We start from the raw sequence: 26,653 nt of genomic DNA on the forward strand, positions 1-26,653 counted from the left end.
TAGATTTTTATGCTCGACCATGCCGAAATGTAGTAATTATACACCTGGTAGCAGCCCTTTAATGGACCTCATTAAAGTACACCTATTCATTAAAGTTCAGGTGTTCCACCAATCAGAAAATAGCATTGTAGCAATATGAAAGTGCAAGTATCGATTATTCTCGGATATGCAATCGAAAGGCAACTAGCGCGAGATTAGGCAATATTAAACTTAGTCGAAAAAAACAACACACAAATTAACATCAATTCACCGTCATCTTCCAGCCTTTCACAAAGCACATTCCCGCAAATTCATTTCACCAATTGCCGGAAAAAATCAATATGGTCGAGCATAAAAAGTCGTATGAAACTTGACTATAATGGTAATTAAGACGCACGTATGAAAATTATGAAACTTCCTTACTCTCGTTTCATAAACATACTCGCGTCTTAATTGCTACTATTATAGGCTCATTGCATGATGTACTATTAAGGAATGGCTTCCCATTGCTATTTATAATACTGATGGATGATATTATTAAATCATGCAGGAAGGATACAGAACAATCCCATAAAGGTATTATTTAACTAAGCACAATGATGTCATAAGGCTGGTTCACAGTAAACCAGAAATGAGAAAGCACTGAAAAATTATTAAAATGTACAGTCTGATCCGTTTGGGTTTGGATAATATTAATTTATTATTATAAAGCTATTATGATAGTAGGAAAAATTTCTTGCTGGTTATATTATGATTAAAAGATGGGAGTTTCCATATATAACAGTCAACCATGGATAATCTGAAAAGACAAATACAAATCTTAAATGATTAAAATCACTACCACAAATATGTTCTTTGGTATGCTAAATTTAAGAGTGTTAAAAGAGTTCAAAGGGAATTTCGACGTGAGTATGGTGTGCGTAATATACCTAAATACGAATCCATAATGTTTTGGTTTCGAACATTTGTAGAAACAGGTTCTGTGTTAAAAAACGTGCAGGAGGTCGCAGGCAAAACCCAGTACAAGAAGCAGCTAACTCTTGGCTTGGCCCCCAAACACCTCAGATCTAATCCCTCCTGACTTCTTCGTGTGGGTTTTGTTAAAGACATTGTCTGTTCACAGAAACCCAGGAACATTGCTGATCTGAGAGTAAAAATTACTCAAGCTTTTCAACAAATCACTCCTCTTATGTTACAACGGACATGAGCTGAATTGCATTATGAGTTGTGCAGGGTGCGCAATGGGGTCATATTGAGCTCTGAGGAATCTCCCATCTTTCAGTGTTGTATGCACAAAGTTTCAACAAATAAAGTTCGGTAGTAAATGTTTTACGGTGTTAAAGACATTGTCTATTCACAGAAACCCAGGAACATTGCTGATCTGAGAGTAAAAATTACTCAAGCTTTTCAACAAATCACCCCTCTTACATTACAACAGACATGAGCTGAATTGCATCACCATTATGAGTTGTGCAGGGTGCGCAATGGGGGTCATATTGAGCTCTGAGGAATCTCCCATCTTTCAGTGTTGTAAGCTTATGCACAAAGTTTCAACACATAAAGTTCAGGAGTAAATGTTTTACGGTGTTTTTATTTTATCCATACCCAAACATATCACTTTGTATATATTTAAATGTGAGCATTCACAATTAACAAGAAGCTTGCCGGAGTTCAGGAACGGAAACATCAGGTTGCCCAAGTTTCAACTTTGCCATTTTCGTTTTCGATCACAGCCTACTAGATTCATTCTGTTGCCATGATAAAGTTATTTGATTGTCGTATATTTTGTAGCAAGGAGGCTCTGACATAATTTCTTCTTCATGCATAATTTCTTACTCGGAAATTCAGTAGAATCTTAGCCTGAAGAGAGCAGTTAAGACTCTAAATCAGGCAACTTCGAATGCAGCTGGCTGTCAACCATCCTACTGAGGATAAATACCAGTACTGCTTTGTCGTCGTTCGTTGCTTTGGTGAATCATAAACTATATTCTCCAAGCTTGCAATCTCTTGAGCTCATGAGAGTAAAGTGTATTTGTGTTATTAAATTATTTGTTTAGTCAACTGTCCGAATACAGGTCTGAACCTCACAAGTGATACCAATAAGGCACCATTTATGAGGCAACTAAGCCAGGAGATAATGGGGTAGGATTATTAAATTATGATTTATTAATTCTCACAAGCAAAAAGCACGTATTGTTAAATATTATTTTTATTACCTGAGCTCAAATGTGAAATATTACATTTTAGAAAATTATCATACTTCATAAGAAAATGTGTTTGTCAATAAGATGAAAACATAACTGACAAATGAGGAAAAGAAGCTTTCCACAGAACACTTTGAATATAAACACATACTATTAAGTAGGTATGTACTGAAAAGGAAGTTGGCTACTCTCAGGCTTAGGTATTAATTGTAATACTGGTAACTATTTTCACGAAATACTGTAATAAAGCCAAGTCAGTCCTTAGCATCTGCAATTCCTCCTGCAGTTATTGCAAATGTAGCTTCGCTCTCGGGTAAGTCTGGGCTGAAAAAAAAAAAAAAAAAAAGGATTTAATAAGTATTACTTGCAAGCTAGAAGCAGAAGTAGATGTTAATATTTCCTCAACATCTGTTAAATTTAACCCATCAAATATTTTGTTTTCATCTAGTTCATTACAATATATTGAATGTTTCAATTGAAATAAATTGGACTACAGCGAATGATCCTTGTTTCAACAGTATCTTTAATAGAAAGTAAATAATTGAGACGCTCAGTGCACAAATGGCCCAACCCACAAAGCTATATTTCCACTTTACCTCTTTGGAACAGTGCGTGAAATGAGTTACACAAATGAAAATTGTACTGAAATCTCACGGGAAAACTGGGAATGATGATTAGCCTGATTAACATTTTATGAGGAAACCTTTAAAGCAATAAACTCAATATGCAAATTTTGTGGGTTGGGTCATTTGTGCTCTGAGAGACTTATATACAGGGTGATTCACGGGGATTTACCGTCCCTTAGCGGAGCTTATTTCCGAAGACATTCCGAGCAAAAAAGTCATATAAACATTTGTCCTAATCTCAATATTTTCAGTATTACACTAATTTGAAGTTGTTAGTAAAATACCATTATTCTTTAGTTTTAAGGGTAAAAGAATATTACAGATAAAGAATGAACTATTCAGGAGTATCGGTTGTTTAATTAGTTAGTGTTCTAAAGGTGGTGATGTAAGATCTATGGAATACAATAATAGTAATATGCGTTACAAGAGCGGTATGTTGAAGTTTTCATGTTCGAGGAAAAGTTTGAAAAAGCGAAACGTAGTTGAGCTTTTTTAATTTCCGAGAATTGAAAGAAAACATACCTCTCGTGTATCGTACATTATTTTGTGCGAAGATCGTTTATTACATACCTGAAAGAGGAATTTCTAATTAGTTGCAATGAAATCTCCATCTTGGTTTCTGTTCAATGATGGCAAATTTGCAAAACAAAAATATCTATCTTGCTTTAAAATGTTTTCTGTGTTTACCATATTCCAGCAAGCCGTGATATACGTCTGTCTTTCCCCCCCCCCCCCAGTCTATAAATGCGAACTTAAAACAAACGATAAGGTTATGTAATGATTTAGAGTTTACTTAATTTTTGCAAATATTTAAAAACAATAATTAACATTGCAATTTAGGTGAAATTGCAGTGGTAAGTTTCCAATTTATAATTATTACTATATCGAACGTCTCTAAAAATAATATGTTAAAAGCCTAAAGCAGTAAAATCATTATGTCACTTAAGCGGTAAGAAGAGGGAAATTGTTACGTGTGTTAGGTTGGGAATACTGAATGTGGAATTTTAGACTTTCCGCGGATTGGTTTTGTGCGGAAACCAAGCAAATACGCACGATCTCGCACAAATGAAATTAAACATTCTGCAAAATAACAAATAAAGCAAGTACCGGTAATGTTAATACTTTCCTGTATTATCATGCAAACTAACCTGTCATATATTTTAGCAATTCTAGTTTCACCCCTTCCCTTTCTCAGGGAAATTCTTGTAGTAGATGCATGGGCTATTATGTTACCTCCAATAGGTTTCTTTGGATCTGCCTGAAAATAATTATAATACAGAATAGTTTTCATTCCATCTTATCCTAAGTTTAAATACCAGTACAGAATATGACTGGTAGAGTGCAAGGATTCTTTACCTGAAAAGTAAGTGAAGCTCCTGGATCTGCAGTCATCTGGTTTGTGATGAATACTGCCACATTATACTCTTCTGATATTTTCTGAAGACGTGACATGAATTGTGCAAGCTTCTGTTGGCGATCTGCCAGCTCTCCTCGTCCACTAAAATCTACTCTAAATAGTGCCATTACAGAATCTATGATCTGAAAATGAAATAATTATGAAATCATGCGAAATTGATTTTAAATCTTCTGTAAGTTATACGAAACATTATGGGTAACACAGTAAGCCTTGAGGCTGATGTGCGAGACTCAATAAGCTCTTAAATAACCCTCAAATATTACTACTATAAGAAAGATTTGAACAGGCTCGTGTAGTTGCATAAATTTTTTAGAGTCACAGACGGTCAGCTTTTCTTGAGTGACTGGAAATTATTTTTGTAAACTATGCTCACTTTTTACTGCAAAGCACGAGAGGGTTGTCATATTTTTCAAGCAGCATATTTGAGTGTGAGCTCCAGTACTTGCTTTTTTAATGGTATCAACATATTTAATAAGTTACATTGGAGGCTAGAAAGACACCAATAAATAGGTTTAAGTCCTATGTACATAGATGGTTGCTGAAAAGATCTTTCTACTCAGTGAATGAATTCATGGAGTGTGATGTAAATATTGTATTTTAGAAATGTAACTCTTTATATTTTATTATTTATTTATTATTATTTATTTATTTTTTTTGCATTTTAATTTTTCTTTTTGTCTTTATACAGTATAAATGTGTTAATCTACATCATACTCTTATTTGTTTGTGCATATGTGAGTGTATACTACTAATCTGATGATATATCCAAATTTTGTATACCGGTACTGGTTTGACGAATATTATTATTATTATTATTATTATTATTATTATTATTATTATTATTACGAGGATGGATCGGAAAGTAATGCACAATAATTTTTTCTGTGTTGGTATTGTGGCTGGAATGTTGACATTTCATCGAGATATAGTTTGAAGTTTTCACTACAGACACAATTTGTTTTGCATGTGCAGCTCTAGCGAGAGAAATGTGAACTACGCAACAAAGATGGCACCCATGTCGTCACCTTGTGAAGAGCAGTGAAGTGTTGTGCGATTTTTGTGGGCTAAAGGACATAACCCGATTGAAATTCACAGGGACATGTGTGACATGTATGGGGAAGACTATGGATCATAGCAACATCTCCAGATGGTGCGCATTCTTCACAGAAGGCCGTGAGAACCTTTGTGATTTGTCACATTCCGGGTGGTCGGTAACAGCTGCAACCGAGTGGAAGACACAGGCATTGAAGTAGCAATTTTGAATGACCGGCGGATCCAACTGCGAACCTTATCTCAGCAATTCAACATTTCATACAGTGCGGTGTAGAATACTGTGCACCACAAGGGCCAGCAAATGATGACATGCTTGGACCACTTAAGACGTTACTCTGAAAAAGGGCATGACTTTCTGAAAGGAATTGTCACTGGTGATGAGTCCTGGGTGTGCCACTACATGCTCGAAATAAAGGAGGCCTCTATGGAGTGGAAACATGCTGCTTCCCCAGTAAATAAAAAATTCAAAGTGACGCAATCTGCTAAGAAAATGTTTGTGACAGTGTTCTGGGATATGCATGGTGTTTTGTTGGTGGACTTTGCTAAACACGGGACCACTATGAATGCTGCAGTCTACATTCAAACGTCGGTAAAGTTGCGTCATGCTCTTCGTGACAAATGCCATAACATTAATGCTGTCTGTGTCAAACTTCTTCATGACAATGCTCAGCCCCATGTTGCGGCTTCTGTTCGTGAGAAAATCAACGCATTTGGTTGGAAGGTGCTCCAGCATCCACCATACAGTCCAGACCTTGCACCGTCGGACTTTCATCTGTTTGGTCCCATGAAGAAATTACTGGCTGGCCAATGCTTCGTGACTGATACAGAAGTGCAATCAACTGTCCGCAGATGGCTATACTCCAACCGAACGGACTTCTATGAACAGGGTATACTGAAACTGGTACCACGATGAGAGAAATGTGTTGAAAAATTTGACGCCATGTAGAAAAATAGCTAAAAGATGTGAGTTCATTTGTGTATTTTTTATTTTTAATTACCTATTAAACTTTTTTTAATTGTGCCGATCCATCCTCGTATTATTAGGCCTAATAATATTATTCCTCTTATTATTATTATTATTATTATTATTATTATTATTATTATTATTATTATTATTATTATTATTATTATTATGTTTGAGAATAAGGTTCTTAGGAAAATATTTGGAGCTAAGAGGGATGAAGTTACAGGAGAATGGAGAAAGTTACACAATGCAGAACTGCATGCATTGTATGCTTCACCTGAAATAATTAGGAACATTAAATCCAGACGTTTGAGATGGGCAGGGCATATAGCACGGATGGGCGAATCCAGAAATGCATATGGAGCTAGTTGGGAGGCCGGAGGAAAAAGACCTTTGGGCTGGCCGAAACGTAGATGGGAGGATAATATTAAAATGGATTTGAAGGAGGTGGGATATGATGGTAGAGACTGGATTAATCTTGCACAGGATAGGGACCAATGCCGGGCTTATATGAGGGAGGTAATGAACCTGCGGGTTCCTTAAAAGCCATTTGTAAGTAGGTAAGTAAGTATTATTAGTAATTGATTAACTAGCAGACTTACTCGTGTTAATTATTATGTAAGTCTGTGCAGCTTACAGCTGTTTCGGTGTTTCATCACACCATCCTCAGAGCCTACTAGATCTCTGCGTCATCTCAAACTTCTCTGCCTGTTATGTGGGTGCGTTTGATTGTTAAAAGGTGTTGAAAAGTGAAGTCGAATAGTGTGTGTGTACTGACTCCACTTTTCAACACCTCAAACGCACCCACATAACAGGCAGAGAAGTTCGAGATGACGCCGAGATCTTGTAGGCTCTGAGGATGGTGTGATGAAACACCGAAATAGCTGTAAGCCACATAGACTTACATAATAATTAACACGAGTAAGTCTGCTAGTTACTCAATTACTTATATTCAAGTGTTAAAAGTAGTGTACGCAAGATTCAAAATGGATTAAGTATTATTATTATCTGTTAGCATATTTACATAATAGGCCTCTGGTACCGGTATTTCAACCAAATTAATGTGGTTTATGACCAGGAAACTGTAAATCTCAATTTGAGGGTTATTATCATTTCATACTCCCGAGATATTCAATTATAAAACATTAAAAACAAATGACATCACATTAATAAGGGGCCAACATCCATGTTGAGATATTAACCCACCACTGTAACTTGCATGTAGCATCAAAACTCTCCATTAACCACTGTGTACAAAATGGACAGCACATGTAATATTAATAATTTAATTCTACATATTAGATTAGAAAAGAAGTACATGTACATTAATATAAATATATGATAATTAATATCGTAAAGTTACTGAAGTAGGCTTACTTACAAGTAACTTAAACACGCCTGCCTCTTCATGGAATTTTGCAGCTACATAATCAAGCAATTCGTACTGATGTTCACTGGTGTAAGCTCGGGCATAGAGTACATTATCCAGTACTGCTGTTTGATCAAGATTGAATCTGTCTGCAATATTGCGTAAACGGTCTGGACGGCTTTGCATACAAGTTATGGCAAATATATGATTCTTCAAATAATATTACTACTGGTACTGCATATCTTACAACAGTATTAAGACAGTAATTGAGGAGTAAGGTGGAAGAGGGGCAAGTCTACAAAAATGACTTCTTGAGAAAGACTGTGCTGAAAATGTTACATTGTTACAACTTTTATTTTAGAAACCACAAATAAGAGAAACATCTATAACTCAATAATAATATTACAGTCCAAACCTATTATTATCAACATTTCTGTAACATATTCTCAGTAATAAAACACGAAGGGAAAACATTTCTATTGCTCTGTATAGTGCCCTTATTCCGTAGGATAGTCCAAGCCTTCATCTTCCTCTGAAAAACTCAGGATCGTCTTTCTGTATTAAGTGAGGGTGTTGTGTGATCCGACAAATCCTTAATAACAGTTACTTTAACATTTTCTTCATCAAGATACTGACACAGCTATGACTTCAAGGTAGGATTTTCTGTTTTTGTAATAGACTTTTTATTAACAAAGAAACTTATTATCCCAAAATTCCAATCACACTACAAAAAGAATTACCCATTCAGAAACAGCCTTATCAAAAACTCTGGACACCGACAGCAAAAATTAATTATAATATTTTTCTGCAAATCTGGTTTTCAGGTGAAGCAGGCTTGAATAATTTCAAGGGAAAATTGTTCCAGGACCGGGTATCGATCCTGGGACCCTTTCCTTAGCACACGAATGCTCTACCGACTGAGCTACCCCAGGAACTATACATGACACCGTCACAATTCTTCCCTTTATATCCACACAACTCAAATGGGCCGACAAGACACCAGAACTCAACTCTGAGTGCACACAATTCTGTGTGACTTAAATTGTGGCTTTCTGTTAACGTACCTACTGGTACTACTAATGTTCCTAGGGTAGCTCAGTTGGTAGAGCATTCATGTGCTAAGCAAAGGGTCCCGGGATCGATAACTGACCCCGGAACAATTTTTCCCTTGAAATTATTCAAGCCTGCTTCACAGGGAGCTTCTACCTGAAAGTCAGATTTGCATAATATATTCGTTACTGGAGGTACGTTAACAGAAAGCCACAATTTAAGTCACACAGAATTGGATGCACTCAAAGTTGGGTTCTGGCATCTTGTCAGCCCATTTGAGTTGTGTGGATATAAAGGGCAAAAAAATATACCTATACAGTATATATTTTTGTTTTACCTATAGAATTATCAGAGAGAAAACAGTGAGAGTGCAAGTAAGATGTGACAGTATTTTACGTAAACAATCGTACCAGTATGAGAAAAATGCAACAGAATCAGAATCTTACTTGGTACTGGTTCTTTGTCACAGAAAGCCATTATTTTAGTTTTGTCAGTGGAAATTTCCATATCCAATTTGTCAGCAATTATTTTAAAATTATAGACATCGTTGTAGGTCATCTTCAGAACTAGCCAATAAGACCAAGTCATCTGCGAAGATTAATGTATCTAAACATAAATTTCGGTTGATAACTATATGCCCATGTCGAAACTCACATATTATTCCATTCATATAAAAAAATGTTGAATAAAAGAGGTGAAAGTGGGCATCCTTGTCTAACTCCAGAACAAATTTCAAGCCAATTAGATAGCTTAGCATCAACTTTAACAGAAATCACTGTTTCTTAGTATAAGTTAACAATGTTTTGAATTATTTGTTGTGGAATATCTTCACATGCCAATATTTTTAACAGTTTGCTGCGGTTTACTTTATCAAAAGCTTTCTTGAAATCAATGAATATAATATTTCGGAATATGTATGATAAGACTTTCTTGTGTTCTTATATATGAATATAATAAATTCACGATGTTTTGCTATTAAAAGTTTCATTGTAAAATACTCGTCACAACATGATTTCTCTTTCCTAAATCCATTCTGTTCTTCTCTTAAAATGTTTTCATAATATCCATTTAACTTGTGTTTAATTATGTTTTTTAGTAGGTTATTTTACGATGCTGTATCAACATCTCAGGTTATTTAGCGTCTGAATGAAATAAAGGTGATAATGCCGGTGAAATGAGTCTGGGGTCCAGCACCGATAGTTACCCAGCATTTGCTCATATTGGGTTGAGGGAAAACCCCGGAAAAAACCTCAACCAGGTAACGTGCCCTGACCGGGAACCGAACCCGGGCCACCTGGTTTCGTGGCCAGACGCGCTAGCTGTTACTCCACAGGTGTGGACTTCGATTATGTTGGAGATAATGTTGTAACCAGTATTTAATAGGCTAATTCCTCTATAATTATTGCAGTCATTTCTGTCTCTTTTCTTGTAAATAGGTACCAGTATCACAATAGTTTTCGACCAAGTACTATGTGGTGCTGCACCATTTCAAATCATATTTAGTACATTTAGGAATCGTAACAAAAATAGTCCAGTTGCATATGTTTAAAAAGTTCTATGTTTATACAGTCTTCGCCTGGTGCTTTATTACTCTTCATGCTTTTAAGGACTGTGGAAAGTTCTTCCAGTGAGATGGGTTCTGTATTTAAATTTCCTGAGTGCTACATCATATATTTTTGATGTATAGAATTTTATATAGTATTATTAATTTGAAATTTTACTTGAAGCAAGTAAAGCGATCGGTTTGGAAGTAAATCCCGAAAAGACAAAGTATATGATTATGTCTCGTGACCAGAATATTGTACGAAATGGAAATATAAAAATTGGAGATTTATCCTTCGAAGAGGTGGAAAAATTCAAATATCTTGGAGCAACAGTAACAAATATAAATGACACTCGGGAGGAAATTAAACGCAGAATAAATATGGGAAATGCGTATTATTATTCGGTTGAGAAGCTTTTATCATCCAGTCTGCTGTCAAAAAATCTGAAAGTTAGAATTGATAAAACAGTTATATTACCAGTTGTTCTGTATGGTTGTGAAACTTGGACTCTCACTCTGAGAGAGGAACATAGGTTAAGGGTGTTTGAGAGTAAGGTGCTTAGGAAAATATTTGGGGCTAAGCGGCATGAAGTTACAGGAGAATGGAGAAAGTTACATAACACAGAACTGCACGCATTGTACTCTTCACTTGACATAATTAGGAACATTAAATCCAGACGTTTGAGATGGGCAGGGCATGTAGCACGTATGGGCGAATCCAGAAATGCATATAGAGTGTTAGTTGGGAGACCAGAGGAAAAAAGACCTTTAGGGAGGCCGAGACATAGATGGGAGGATAATATTAAAATGGATTTGAGGGAGGTGGGATATGATGATAGAGACTGGATTAATCTTGCACAGGATAGGGACCGATGGCGGGCTTATGTGAGGGCGGCAATGAACCTTCGGGTTCCTTAAAAGCCATTTGTAAGTAAGTAAGTAAGTATTATTAATTTGAGGATAATTAAGTGGTGTATAATGTGTTATTATTTTGTTAAGTTTCGAGTAAACAACTTAAAATATAGTAAAATCATTTCAAGTTTGAAGTCTCCGAATTCTCACGTGCTGAAATTCTTAACTGGTGTTTATGCAAGTGGTATTGTGATGTGTCCCATCCTCCACGATGTTACGAGGCAGAGATATTGTGCTAAAAGCCTACTAAAGCAGTTCCACCACAGTAATGAATAAAACTAAAGGTCTTATGGCTGTTGCCAATGTTGTGTAATGATCTGTCTGTTATCTTACTCTAGTTTATATTTCCATCGTCTGGTTCAAAAGTGCTACAACTCAAAAAAACAAGTTTTGAGATATCTTCAGTTGAAAGTTTCAAATAAATCATTTAGAAAGGAACAGATTTCTGGTTCATAACCACGACAATTAGAAATGAGTCAGTATTCAGGACGAGTATATCACAATCTTCCAGTTCATTATTAATAGATTTCGAAATGTAGTAATAATGAATTAATAATGTCGATAGTTATAATTACTTCTAAAGCAGTTTATTTCGTTTTTTTTTCTTTCTTTTTGGTTGTAAATATGACTTATCTCAATATTGAATCGGAAAGAGCTCCGAAAGGGGCTTTCAGTAGTATAAATAACTAAAAAATGGCAATTTTTGAGTTGTCGCACTTTTGAACTGGACGGTCGATTTATCTAAGCCATCCTATGAGTCAAGCAAAGCAGTAATGACCATTAAAGTAAATACTGTAGCAAAGGATACAAAGTATGCTCGGTGTCAAGGAAAATTACCTTTCCACCCATATAGCCATTTTCTCCAGGCATTTGAGCAGAAACACAAAGTGTATGTGACAACTGTGTCTTGCCTGTACGGAATTCACCAAAAGCCTCCGTTATAGACATGGATTCAATACCGCCTCCTAGGAGCTTGCTGAAAAATTAATGTTTCATTTATAAACAAGATATGACAGCCTTTCGAGTGTATTGTTTATGAATGACTATTACACAAGAATAATATGCTCATTGTGTACTATGATCACTTTAATTTACGTAATTAATCGAAAATAATTGTCGGAAATAATTTTATCGTTTTTCTATTTTTGTAGTCACACATTTAATAGTTAAAGCAAAACACAAGTCGCCATTATAAAGATGAACTATGAACATTTATACACAAGAAGATACCGCGCTGGCCTTCTGTGCTCGAGGTTGCGAGTTTGATCCTGCCCCAGGTCAATGGCATTTAAGTGTGCTTAAATGTGACAGGCTCCTGCGGGACAAAATTCTGGTACACCGGCGACACTGATGTAACCACGGCAGTTGCGAGTGTCGTTAAATAAACCGTAATTTAATTTTCCAATTGGGTAAGCATTTTACGTGTTATAGAAACTATTAATTGAGAACAATAACAATTTTTGTACCTTATGAAAATTTAGGCTTCCGTGGTGTTTGAATTGAAGTGTGACTTTTTTATATTTAATTCATATTGTGGAAAGAAATATCCACAACATTTCAGAATTTTCTACTCAATCCGTCTTCTAGAAGAAATAATAGTTGAAGATAGACTCAGTAATGAGTTACAAATATCAAAAGCCCAAAACTAGATTTATTTTGTCTATCCCTATCCTACGTAAATAGTCTTACAAAACTGTATTGGCCGAAATCTAGTTCGATTAATTTTGAATAAAAACACCGTGTAAAACCCTTTTGTTTTATCCTATGTTTGTGCAGGGAGTTGTTCCCGCCATTTCACTCACAGCAGTCCGTAAAAAAAACCATACTCATATTATAATAGTAGCCTAGCCTTTTTCAGTTATAAAAGAAGTATACTTTAGAGTGTGCACGGACTCACATCATATGTAATTTTATTCTAAAACAGAAAACCTTTCCTAAAGAGCAACTGCACTCTGCTATCATATTTCGTACATTAGAGGAGGACTATAGTCGTGTCGCTGTTATTTCCAGCATGACTCCTCCTCTTTGCTTACGCCTTAGGAAGTGAAGGCTCTATTAAGTCTAGGTAGATAGTATCATTCGCTATTTTTGTTTTTTCGTTGCCGAACTACCAGACGAGGAATCTATTCGCCGTACCATTAAACATTATCATGTAGCTCCTATGATAATAAATCAAACGCACTGTAATTGAGCAAATAATTGAGCGGCAAATAACGTCCTCATCTGCTTTCTGCGAACGCCAACGAAAGAACTAAAATGGCGGACGATTATATTAAGTATTTATCGAGCCTTAGGAAGTGCATAACGTCATCAGCAGTGAATGACAAGATGCATACGTTTAAATATAGCCGACCTGCAACATGATTGCTGCTGAAAATAAGAGCGACCGGACTATAGATGACCCAGGTATTTGTGGTTAACTGGCATAAGATTGTGTGAAGACAACAACCATGCTTTCTTAAGGAAGTAAGAAATGTTAATTCTTTATTTTTTTCGTGGCCATACAACTGACAAAATCAAGAAGCAGCAGCAGAAATGAACACCGATTTAGTCATTGTCCCAGAGAGGATGACATCTAAGCTTCAAATGTTGGAATTTGTTTTTAATGAATTCTTTAAGGATAACCTGCGCAGACTATAATGACTGGTTACTTAAAGGGGATTATGCTCTGTCCCCAACAGGCAAATTGAAAAAAAAAACCAAGTGTAAGTTATAGTTGCTGGCCCAGTGAATAATTTTATTATAGCATGGAATTGGATTAGCAGTGAGTTAATTGTGAGGGGCTTGAAAGGTGCTATGTGTCTAATAACATGGAGAATGACATTTTGTGGATTACAAATATGAAGAATCCAATTCCAGTTCAGAAGATAAGATAATAGGAGAAGGAGGAGGGAGAAGAAGATGATTATGAAGACTGGTAGTAATAACTAGAGAGGAAGTTGCTAAACACTGGAAATGAAAGCTTGAAAATAACTTTAAATTTGTAAGTTTTTTTTTAATCTATAACATTTTGAAAATATAAAGTTCATTTTATATCGTGGAGTGCAGTTTCACCGAAAGGACTTTGCCGACAGACCTTCTACTGCCCCCTACTAATTGGTTATCATAAATTTCTTCTTACTGTGGCAGAAATCTTGTCTTCGCCTGTTAGTAACCAATCACAACTCACATTTAGAAAAATTAACAGGCTCGCATCATATCTACGTGGAAGGAGAGTTGCCACACCTTTTCCAAATTCCAAGAATCCCGTCAGTTAGCGCGAGAATATCATTGAATATGAGCCATTCAGAGCAAAAGTGGTGTAAGTCAAAATTGGATAATGAGGTTTAAAGTAAAAATTCTGTAAAATACAGTGAAAAGTAACAGTTAATAAGTCCTTTGTGCTATCCACTGACTACTAATAGTTTAAATAAATTGAATATTAATTGTTACTTTGCGCTGTATTTTACAGAATTTTTACTTTAGCCCTCATTACCGGTTTTTGACTTACACCACTTCTGCTCTGAATGGCTCATATGGCAACTGTGAGCATGGAAATGGGGAAATGAGATGGGATGGTGAGAGGTGTTTGTGTAGGAAGTCGTAAATCTGTTAAGTGGGCGTTCAAAGTAGCCTCCGAACTGCACACTATGATAGCGAATATACTTTAGGTTGTATTTACACTGTGTCCCGCTTAGAGGGATCGAGAAATAAGTGATAATTTCAGGTGTAAATAATGGTTTATTAATGTAACTTTTTACATAACTTGATGTAAAAACTCTCCGAGTTTCGGAGACTGCTGAATGCAACTCGATGTGTACGCCTTGAGTTGCCCGGCAGACATCTAAACGACGGTATTCCACCTTCCCCCAATTCTTCTGTGGTATTTGTGGAGTCACTAGCGCAGCTGCATTTGTGATGCGTCATCTCAGTTCCTCCAAAGTGTTAGCTCTGCCTCTTTGATACACAGCATCCTTCACAAAGCCTCAGAAAAAAGTCCAAGGGGATTAGATTGGGTGACCTGATTGGCCACCATGATACCTACCATGTACGACGAACACAGCGTTAGCTTTTCTTCTGCTAGTCATAGCACACACTGAACTTTCTGTTGTGGTGTCCACATGTTAACTATGGCTTGTTCTCCTAAAAATGGCGCCAGGTATGTTTTAGAACAAACAAACGAAAGTTACGCATGTGGCTTTTTTCAAACCTTGTTGCGTAAACTTGGACAGTTTCTCTGTCTTGTCAGATGTAAATTTCAACGATATTTTTATCTGGTTTTAAGTGGTGAGCATTTATTTCTCGATCCCTTTAAGTGGGACACGGTGTATTTGGATATTTTTTTATTTTTCCATATAGAACATCTGAAAATTTTGGGTCGTATTGTACAGGGTTTTTCAAGATGATTAGGACGATTTCACAGTGTTATATTTATTTCTTAAAGAATTAAAAGTAGATTCAATTACCCAGTACATAGAACAATACAGACTGAACTGGAAAGAACATGTTGCCAGGATGCCCTACAACTGCTTGCCAAAACTGATCTTATGCTATACTCCAAGAGGCCGAAGGAACTTGGGAAGACCTAAAAAGTGCTGGATATAGACCGTAACAGACTCCTAGGTCTAATACCATGGTTATGATAATGATATTTATTTCGTAAAATTTTCAAAGCACGATATAATTTCATACATATATAATGAAACTCTTCAACTATAATAAATTGTCGCTGGGTAACACGAAGTTGTCTGTCACAGAGCTGCCCTTGTTACTCTGCAAACATCAATTTGGTAATCTAACTCCATCCATTCAGGTACGTTGCAACATGGTCTCATCAATGGTTTGCAGAGCAAATACAATTTTTCAGGTCACGCACATCTTTGTAGGAGGAGAGGAAATCACAGAGTGATGTCCGGTGACTGTGGGGGCCACCGTAGAATTTGTTGATCATCACGTCCTGTCCATCGATGTGCTGTTGGTTCTTTACAATTGACGTCGCATGAAATTATAGGATATAAAATGCTTTCTCCTCACCACTAGCAGCCATTTTCACAAATATTTCTCCGGCTACCTGGTGGTAGAATTTTTTAATTGGTTTATTTTAGGATGCTTTATCAACTGCGATAGTTATCTAGTGTCTGAGTGAAATGAAGGTGATAATGTCAGCAAAATGAGTCCAGGCTCCAGCACCGAAAGTTGCCCATTATACACTTTTAATGGGTTGAGGCATTGAGAGAAAAACCACGTAAAAAACCTCTACCAGGTAACTTGATCCAACCAGGATTTGAACATGGGCCCGCTCGTTTCATGGTCAGACATGCTGTTACTCCACAATGATGGACTCAGTGATAGAATTATGAACTACTGGACCTACTTAGAACTTTAGGATGTGTTCCATTGTTTTTCTCCGAAAAAATCTATCACTGGTAATGTTGTATTCCAGACAGAACGTGTTTTTACTTTTCTAATAGTTTTGAAATGCCATCGAAGTCATACTACGTTTGGGCCAATACTGTATGTTAAGAAGATATATAATGATATAATTGGGCTGAAATTAGTTAATATTAATTAATTTTATAAAGAATAAAACTTCTTACTCCAGTTCCGAGCTGCCAGTGCTTAAATGGAAAACATGTTTCCGACGGTCACTAACTTCTAATGCTGTAAGAAAACCTCCTGAATCAATTTTTGAACAAGCCTCTTTTATTTTTTCTACTTTAGCCTCAGAAAATCCTTTTATACTGCACAGTTTTTTGCGAGTGCACATCTGTATCCCTTTAATTGTGCATATACCAGATGACTTCATTTTTTTTATGTCTGCAACATTCTGAAAGAAACATAGAAAACGGATAATGAATGATAAAATTACAGTTTTTACTTATAAATAGGTACTTTCCTCATGAGCATATAAAAATATCACCAAATCACTGAAATTTAAGAATAATAATAGTCTATAACAAAACAATAGACACTTATACACCCCACTTTTTGGAATAAAGAGAAAAGGTGATATTGATTTAAAACTAAAGGGGGTAGTACATACGGTAGCAATACGCTGGTCTCGGTCTATTCATACAATACCAGTATTAGATAGATAGATATTTGTCATCAACATTTATATTAGTTATGATGTACCGCAACTTATGTATAATTTACGGGTTTCACCATAACTTTCTATTAATATAACTACAATTAGCATGCAATCTCGACAGCCTGTTAAACTAATAACTCATCTACTCTTGCTATTAACCTAACTCCAAACAGTCAATTTCTTCTTAATGATCTTAAATGTCCACCATCCGTTCGTTACACACTTACGTTCCTTTCAGCATTCTAATCTTGCTAACTAAATTTATACATAATTCCGTCTTTCTACATTACATCTAACTCGTAACACTTCACCCGGTTATACTCATTGGGATCTTTTTTCTACCTAATACATGTCATTATAATCTTATTAAATATTGACATTTCAGCATTCTAATCTTGCTAACTAAATTTATACATAATTCCGTCTTTCTACATTACATCTAACTCGTAACACTTCACCCGGTTATACTCATTGGGATCTTTTTTCTACCTAATACATGTCATTATAATCTTATTAAATATTGACATAAGTATCTAGTTCACTTTAGTTTGATCATTAATTTCTTAACCACAATCAACACTCAGAAAAAAAAACATAGAAAATTGTAAATACTATCACTAAGATCATCGTTCATAACTTCACTATATCACTTTCGAAGATTTACTTCTTTACAGTAAACTTCAATCGGTAACTATATTTATTAACTAGCCCCTTTTCAATTTCCCAACTTTTTTTTTTAAATACCAGTATTATGTTTCCCATGTAATCAGTGGCGGCTGATTGACTGAGGCAAGTGAGGCTGGGCTTCAGTCACTTGGCTTAACTGAACTCAGATTTTGTGTTTTATGTCACACATTAGTTATTTAAATAAAGCATATAGCGTTGTACAAGTATTTGAAAACTTTGTGATGCATATACACCTGTCTTGTTTCTGAGGCCTCGATGTTCTGGCTTGGCCTGGCTTCTGCATTTTGTATGTTTTGCCTCTATATCCATTGATATGATGTGTCAATACGAAATCTATGAAAAAAATTTACACAAAATTTTTTAATAATTTCACGAACTGGTACTCCAAACAGTAATCCAATCACCTCCCAGCGATTTTCAGGTATACTGTATACCTATTTTTCTTCCAAGTATTTGAAACAAGGTTCATAATGCCTCTTTTTTTCACGATCTACTTCTTTGCTCTGTGAATCACTTTTTTCAAAACTTACTGTTGGATTGATAACAAAGCCAGTGTTCATTGTCCTGTCGATTGCAATGATATCAGCACGTTTATGGGAACCTTTCACAGTACCTGCTTTTTCTTAGATTTCAAAATTTTCTAATTTTCTGAGCATTTGGAATTACTTCTCATCATATAGTGTCTGTTGTTTCTTAATAGTTCCCCTTTGGGACAGAATCAAGAACATGAGGCAGAGTTTCATTCTCGTTGCAGTGAATCAAAGTTATGCGAACAGGAAACAAGAAAGTAGAGTTCAGACAAATTATACGCATATAGAAACATAAACTAAAAATTAGAGAGACTATAATGTTTGATATATATATATAAATGATTCTCAAGGATTGCAACAGATCTTTTGATGGTTGAAGTTACTAATTTTGGATTCCAAAGCTTTTTAAAATATAAACAGTTAATAGTGGGATGAAACCTTTGATCCTATCATTAATCCATGTACTTTTGAAACACTGTTCATCTGATATTTTCCTTGAAAATGTGGAATAGTGGATTCATATTATTTTTGTTTTTCTTTGTTCATCTCAGATGGTTAGTTCTGACCTAGACCTATCTCAAAGCTAACATTTGGATCCAATATAAAACCTTTAATATTTGCCTGTGAACATGACAACTCCAAAAATTGCCATTTCCTGCCATCTACACCTACTTAAGAGCTATATAGAAATGCAGGAGCATGTGCATATAATTAAACAGTGCCCTAATCTATGTTATTTTCATTCACATTTGTATGTAAACTAGAATTCTGATTTTTAAAGGAAAAGTGAAAATAAAAATGCTTGTATCTCAAAATAGTTTTTTTTTTTGGAGTTACCACGTTCTGACCAAACACCACACTTGTCCTGACTAGAGCCATGATTTCTGATCGACTTCTAATTTCTCCACTTTCAGACGCAATGCAGTACACCTCTTCATGGACCTCAAAGGATCTCTGTTTATGGGCTTATGCTATTGTTTTCTGATGTTATGATGGTATGAATTTCTCAGGAGTTCCCCATGCTGACAGAAACCTAGGACATGTGCAAAGGTTTCAACCTCATTGCATTATTTGCCTATGTTTCATTGCTAGCCTTTTCACTAAAAAATATATTTAAGTAAAACAGTATAAATACCGGTATAGTAAGGTTGGAATTACAATGTTAGGAACGACTTCAGAATACCGCATAAGTTAAGTACTTGCATTGCTTTTGCACTTGAATTATTTATTTTGATGCAAATAACATCTTTTTTATGTATTCATTTATTTAACCTTGTACCGTCAATTAAAAAACATGTTTTAATCAATTTTGTTCTCCCTTTATATCCACTCTACCGTTTTCTTTGTCTTTGAAATACAATTGCTGATGTTTTAATTAACGGTACAGCTTTCAATGTAGGCCTACCATTACTATATAATCTCTCTTTGAAGCAATTAATACTCACATAGACTTATACCGTGTGCAAAATTATGCTTATTTAAAAGATTTAAATAATTATTAAGGTTTTATTAATACTGCTTACTATTCCATGGGACTGTAGGATATCAACGTCTTGAAAAAAAGAAACTTCATCTTCGTCTACATCAGACAAATCTCTTGAAACAACTTGATCATCCATTTCAAGTTCTAAATAAGTACATAAATTACAAGAAGAACTTGTGAATAAGTTTTATTATTTAGTTAATAGCTAATATTAAATTCTCTGACGTAAGTACTTTTTAGTAATTCGGAAAGTCCGCGCTATTTCAACCAATTGTCTAGTGTTACTGATTTTCAGGATCGCCAACCAAACGTACAAAATATGGAAACTATCTATATACATTAGGCGCCTTAAGGGGATACATGCTGTCCCTGTGGATACAAATTAATGGCACGTGAGATTTTTCTGAAGGGGATGATCCATTGCATCCTTCTCTCGCCCCCGACGGTTCGCCTATCATGGGCCATTAGGGAATATGTCTTTTGGGCAGATAAAACCGGTCCCATCTCATGTCATATGATTTGGAAAATAAATTATGTAGGGTATTGATTTCTTTATCTTCCGCGTGTTTTGTGTCATTGTTGTTGCGCCATTGTTGCTTATAACCTCTTCTGGCTGCTGTTTAAAAGTCAGACGTTCTAAACACATGTAAAGAGTTGTTCTTTAAATAAGCATGACTTATTCAATACCAGAGCGAATATTCATTGTGGAGGCGTACGTACAGACCAGCTCTATTAAGGAAACACAACAATTATTCAGAGACAAATATCCGCTTCGCTCAGTACCAGCGAAAAGCAGCATTCAAGATTTGGTGCGAAAATGGCGTACGACTGGATCCATCAAAAATGTAACAAGGAACAGAACTCCTGTCCGAACTCCTCAGAAGTGCACAGAAGTGTCTAGATGCAGATGGAGGGCACTTCCAACATTTATTATGAAGGTAAATGCATTTTATTTTCATTCCATCTGAAGTTTGTTTCAAATCATTAGTACCTATCAATGTCATAACGCGGGCCGGTTTTATCTGCCCAATCCTGTAGTTTGTAGTATCTTCTCTTTTTGAATGTTGGTGTCATCCTAGGGTGTCATGTGATGGTCTCACTGATTTTGGCGCAGGGCCCAGCGTCACCAACATAGTGACTTTTAACTGTTTTTGAGCAATTTATTTCAACTTTTCTGTTAGTTAAATAGGGATTTAGCGATTTTATCAGCACTCTCTAATGGTAGAAATCAATCTTGCTTGTTGATAATGAGAAATCTAATAATTTCTGAATATTGTTTGACGATTTCTCTTAGACTTTATTGGCAACACTGCTCACGGCTGGTTACTTATGTGTGAATGTTCTATGTTGTAATAATTTTGCTATTCGTTTTGGTAACGATTGGTTGTTGTTATTGGATTTGAAAATGAGATATTTGTGAAGTCCAACATATAGTTACAGGTCCATTAATGTCATTGATAATCATTTACAGTGACATGATTTTGTAATTTGTTGAGCGGGGCGTTAAAATCTTCCACAACGAGAGGTTAAAAAGCAGAAGAATATGGTGTAAATCAGAAGTGCTAAGAAGTTAAGGAACTTACTTGAGCAGTGTTTACATGCGTAGTCAGAAGTGCATAATATAATATGTCTGATTCGGAAGAGGAAGACTTCGCAGAATATGGAACTGCCCTCGACCTTCTTGACGAAGGTACAGTTATAACCTATGATGTAGCCTACAGTAATATTTTATAATGATAAAATTCCTAACCACTCTCTTTTATTTAATTCACCATAATGGTATACAAACGTTTAGGAACAGAAAGATTCATCTGTGCCGTTCTTACCAGGAAGAATTTTATTTTCTTCCTCGGGCCTCCTCACCCATGTTAGTAACAAGTAGCCTCACCGCCAATAGTAAGGTTAGGTAGAGTTTGATGAAATATTAATGAAAAATAGCCCCCACTGTTAGTGCTGAGGTTAGGTAATGTTTGATGGGTTCGTGAGGAGATAGATTAGTGACAGCCTTATTGTTAGTGGTAAGGTTAGATAGTAGTTGATAAAGAGCCGTCAGTGAATAGAGCCCTGCACAAAAGTACCAGTACATGGGACTGCCTTCGATCTTTTTGACTCGCTGTGATGTATTAATATGACAGATGAATACTTCTTAGCCCCTTAATACCGTAGTAAATGTGAAAGAAAATAAAACTACGTGAAGACTAAAGAAAGAACGGGGGAATGTCAAGATTTTCAGGAGACTAATTTAAAGTTCAAAACTAATTTATTCAAGAAGTGTGTTACAAATTATAAATACCACCATGCATTTTGAAAGGTGGTTAATCTAGTAATCAATACGTTCATATGTTTTTTTGTCGTCTAACCATAAACTTCCAATTTTTACCATTATCTCAATTTTCACAAAAATAGTGACATTCCCCCTTTTCTTCCTGTGGTCTTCACGTTTTAAAGGGATCAATATAAATTGCACATTTAATGGAGAACGAAATAACAAATCCTACCTTGAACGCACACAATAATAATAAATAATATCAGTAATGACGACCTAACAGTTGTTTATGTAGATGACAACATTCCTAGATTTTAGTTACAATTACAGTGCATACTTTTTATATTTCTCCACTCACGGAAGTAAACTCGAAGCAGCAATACACAACATAGCTGCACACTGTGACCGCTGAAATACAGAAAACGTGCTTATTTTTTTCGTCCCGAGCAGACCTCTAGTGTATAATAAATGATTTCATTATTCTGACCTTTAAATGATAGGACTAACTTAGCCTAGTTCTAGAAAATAAACTATGAAAGTAATTTTTTCAGTATGCGTGAAATGTATGAGAAAGAAGGCGTACTTGTCACCTTTGTGACATTTCTTTTTATGCAAATGTAGCCTTGGTCATATTACTGACTAAATCTTGCTAAAGTTTATCTGAACACCAATATTTTGCAATGCCACAATGCTTTTGAGCTAATTCAACATGAAAATAGTTTGTCATTGCACTAGCATGATGACTGCTTCAAGTAGGCCTACTGATATGATGAAATAAGAATGAACATATTATAATTATACAGTATAAGTTAACTGGGTATTATATGAAATGTTAAGTATTGCTTGAAATATATTTTATTTCACACTTTACCTGATACACACATACACTCTCTTAAAGTATTATAGATTTATTAATTTGTCCTACAGAATAATATCTGTAATATTGACAATTAATATTTGAGGAGAAAAATTCGCTCCAGCACTGGGGCTCGAACCCGGGTCCTTGGTTTTACGTACCAAGCGCTCTGACCACTGAGCTACGCCGAATTCAATCCACAGCACCAGACTGAACCCTCCTCCTTCAATGTTTTCCTTTTTGGCCTGACTCCAAATTAGGCATATATGTTGACGTATATGTCCAATGTCAACTGCCATTATATTAGGAGCACACTCAGTTGAGTGACTTGTTTAGGCATATATGTTGACGTATATGTCCAATGTCAACTGCCATTATATTAGGAGCACACTCAGTTGAGTGACTTGTTTAGGCATATATGTTGACGTATATGTCCAATGTCAACTGCCATTATATTAGGAGCACACTCAGTTGAGTGACTTGTTTGGCCAGGAATTCCACAGTTAAGTGCACAGTAATCTGTACAGACATATGCACCGGTGCTGTGGATTGAATTCGGCGTAGCTCAGTGGTCAGAGCGCTTGGTATGTAAAACCAAGGACCTGGGTTCGAGCCCCGACGCCGGAGCGAATTTTTCTCCTCAAATATTAACTCTCTTAAAAGTTTTAGTTTCTCGTTTTATTTATCAAACTGTCGTCAGCATGTGAGGCGTATGTCTAGGACTAGAATCTCTCGTGCAATCCTGCATTACCAACCTAGAGACAGGAAATCAACTGGACGTCCAATGAAGAGATGGGCTGAAAACTTTTGTGATCCGTAACAGTCCTTCTGAGACTATAATCTGTATGGATGATGATGATGATGATGATGATTTATCAATTATATCTTATATTATGCTCTTCTGTTAACTTTAAACAAATGTGTTTGCTTGTTTTATATATATATATATATATATATATATATATATATATATATATATACACGATATTACTCTCTTGTATTGAAGGAAATGCATTCAAGTGTGATGCTGTATTTTTTGTTTCATAAATTTATTGTTAATAGCCTATGTACATTGATCATAACAGTCTTGAAACTAAAGTATTTTACCTTTTTCAAGATACCCTTCCCAGAAAGAAGCCATTTTCATTGCAAGATCAAGTTGCGAGGGACAAACAAGGAAGACGCAGATTTCACGGTGCCTTCACAGGAGGTTTTTCAGCTGGATTTTTCAATTCAGTGGGATCACTTGAAGGATGGACACCATCTACATTTAAGTCGTCACGCTCTGATAAAGCAAAGATAGCACATCAGAAACCTGAAGATTTTATGGATGATGAGGTAACAGTTTCATTTAAATTGCAGGGAAGTGTGCAAAACTTGGCAGTTGTGATTAAGTTTATGTATACAGGGAGTAACTGAATGTCTTCTAAAGAACCTGTGATATTGTAAAGGTATAAAAGTGGACACATTTCATTATTTGCATAAACATACTTACCCAGTTCGACACTGGTAATGTTGTAAGTGGCATGGCAACTCCTGTTCTTTGTTTACATAGGAGTGCATCCACGTAGACTCATATTAGAAGAGGATGTTAAAGCGAACTTGTTGGGGCTTAATTTTTTTATTTGTTATTGATTCAATTTAAAACAATTTTTAAATATAACAAAAGCCTTAAAAGCTTTAAAAACTTCACAGTGTTAAATTTTTTTACGACAAATGTGAGTGTTCGAAATCACTAACTTTAAGCTGTTGAGATACTAGCTCTCTGTTACAGGATACAGCAGGGATGATCCTTAATTGAAATGATGAAAATGAAATCAGTGGCTAGTACATAATATACAAGGTAGCGCATAAGTAGGTATACAATAATAGTGTGCGTTCATAGCTCGACCGGACCGTTCCGCGGCGGCCTTCAATTTTACTCACAACACGTGCACAGACGTCTTTCCCTCACGACAGATCCAACCCGACTGACTGGCGCGTTAGCGGTAGCTACAGCGCTACTCTGGCGGCAGATGCGCCATTTCACCAGTTGACCTCGCACTTGACCAGAAGAGCATTGTTTTCATAATACATCATAATGTACTTCCAACTAAATTTCGATTTTTGTATTGTGATCCCCTTTAAGTACAAATAAGGATTACAATTGATAACGGATCGATCAGGCAGTTAAATTAATGTTAATTGATGTCATGTAACTACAAGTTGTATGTAATCTTCATTTGTACTTACTGGTACTTAATAAAATTATATTGTATTACTGTGTACCTATTTATGCACTTCCCCCCCCCCCCCCCCCCGTATATAAAACACATCACAGATGACACTAAACAGAGAGACTACAGCACAATCTTTCTCGTCTTTTTCTTATCATTTGTTAATGGAGAATTTGGATATTATTATTGGATATGACAGGTAGAAATAGTATCATTTCCATCTTATGCTATGTTGTTGAATAAAAAAAAACATATGGTTTATTTAACGACGAATTTTGTCCCGCAGGAGTTCTTGTACATGCCAGTAAATCTACTGACATTAGCCTGTCACATTTAAGCATACTTAAATGCCATCGACTTTGGCCGGGTTCGAACCCGCAACCTCGAACACAGTACTATACCAACTGCACTACCCAGGTCAACTGTTGTTTAATATATTTTAAGAAAAGTTGTTAGTTTTCGTAACCTTTTCACTTTTATCTGATTCGTTCTAACCAAATTTTGAAAATTTTGTGCCATTACAGTATATGACGCGTTTTAAAGACATAATTCAATTGGAAGGACTTGGTGCTTTATTAAAGGATTGAAAATTGCATTGTTTTAGGTGCCTTATAACAAACATCCTGTGACTGATATAGCGTTCATCTTTCACACACACACACACACATATATATATATACAGCGCTTTTTTTCAGCCGGAACGGTCTGGAACGCGTTCCGATAAACTTTTTGCCATTACAAATTCCAGTGAGATATATTTTATAAGCGAAATTGAAAATTAAAATTGCCGCCACTGCCGAGTCCAAGGGTTTACATTTTCTCATTATTATCATTGGTGCAAAAGTAACTCATGCAATCTAGTGCTGCCATCTTCCGTTATTGATCCTGAAACTATAGCTCGAAATCGCAAAATTTCCGTTACTCTTAAAATCGATGAGCTCCGTTTGGAACTTATTGTAATAAGGTATGTAGGCCTAATATTTTTAAACTTACGGTATTGTTGTATAATGTGATCGAGTAATAGAGTTCCGGCAAACTTTTTTCCAGAAAAAAAGCACTGTATATATATATATATATATATATATATATATATATATATATATATATATATATATACATACACACATATATTAAGTAATTTAGAGCCTTCGAAATTCTGATTGCAGTGTTAAATCCTATTTTACGACATTTTCTATTTTTTGTTTAGGATATAGATGAGTTTGGGATAGCACCAAGAGTTCTTCGAGCTACAAGTGATTTCAATGAAGCTAGCAAAAAAAGAGGACGAACCCATGATCTTTCAGAAGGACCTATACCTGGAGAGCCTGTTTTGAAGGAATTATTGCAGCCAGTTAAGTAAGTTGATTTTATTTTTATACAGATATCATATAGATCTGTTATTATATCAAGTATAACTTATTTTGCATT

At 35.6% G+C, this 26,653-nt stretch overlaps 2 protein-coding genes across 3 annotated transcripts in view; one reads left to right on the forward strand and one right to left on the reverse strand.

The window, feature by feature from the left end:
• Nucleotides 1-2,172: 2,172 nt before the first annotated feature.
• On the reverse strand, nucleotides 2,173-20,068 carry LOC138712966 (meiotic recombination protein DMC1/LIM15 homolog). Its single transcript, XM_069844650.1, has 7 exons — nucleotides 19,928-20,068; nucleotides 16,694-16,923; nucleotides 11,926-12,093; nucleotides 7,625-7,790; nucleotides 4,166-4,348; nucleotides 3,958-4,067; nucleotides 2,173-2,507 (listed from the first exon to the last, which is right to left on the reverse strand). Exons 1-7 carry the CDS (start codon nucleotides 20,021-20,023, stop codon nucleotides 2,438-2,440), a joined length of 1,023 nt encoding a protein of 340 aa, XP_069700751.1. The 5' UTR covers nucleotides 20,024-20,068; the 3' UTR covers nucleotides 2,173-2,437.
• A 949-nt stretch (nucleotides 20,069-21,017) lies between these two features.
• Nucleotides 21,018-26,653, forward strand: part of LOC138713710 (G patch domain-containing protein 1) — a 31,423-nt gene continuing 25,787 nt past the window's right edge. Inside the window, exons 1-3 of one of the 2 annotated variants that reach the window (XM_069846011.1) lie at nucleotides 21,018-21,577; nucleotides 24,127-24,347; nucleotides 26,433-26,581. In XM_069846011.1, the coding sequence (XP_069702112.1) occupies nucleotides 21,514-21,577; nucleotides 24,127-24,347; nucleotides 26,433-26,581 (434 nt within the window). In that variant the 5' untranslated portion in view covers nucleotides 21,018-21,513. Of the gene's footprint in view, nucleotides 21,578-24,126; nucleotides 24,348-26,432; nucleotides 26,582-26,653 lie in introns of those variants that run through there. The other variant, XM_069846012.1, reaches the window with a different exon arrangement.

Source organism: Periplaneta americana, chromosome 14 (assembly GCF_040183065.1).
Source record: "Periplaneta americana isolate PAMFEO1 chromosome 14, P.americana_PAMFEO1_priV1, whole genome shotgun sequence".
Classification (NCBI taxonomy): Eukaryota; Metazoa; Arthropoda; class Insecta; order Blattodea; family Blattidae; genus Periplaneta; species Periplaneta americana.

Excerpts from the sequence above, each read along its gene's own strand:
- LOC138712966 (XM_069844650.1), bottom strand. The coding sequence starts at position 20,023 with ATGGATGATCAAGTTGTTTCAAGAGATTTGTCTGATGTAGACGAAGAT. Across the intron at positions 16,924-19,927 it reads TCCTACAGTCCCATGGAATA|AATGTTGCAGACATAAAAAA; the intron begins GTAAGCAGTATT and ends TGTTTCTTTCAG. Across the intron at positions 2,508-3,957 it reads ATTGCTAAAATATATGACAG|CCCAGACTTACCCGAGAGCG; the intron begins GTTAGTTTGCAT and ends TTTTTTTTTCAG.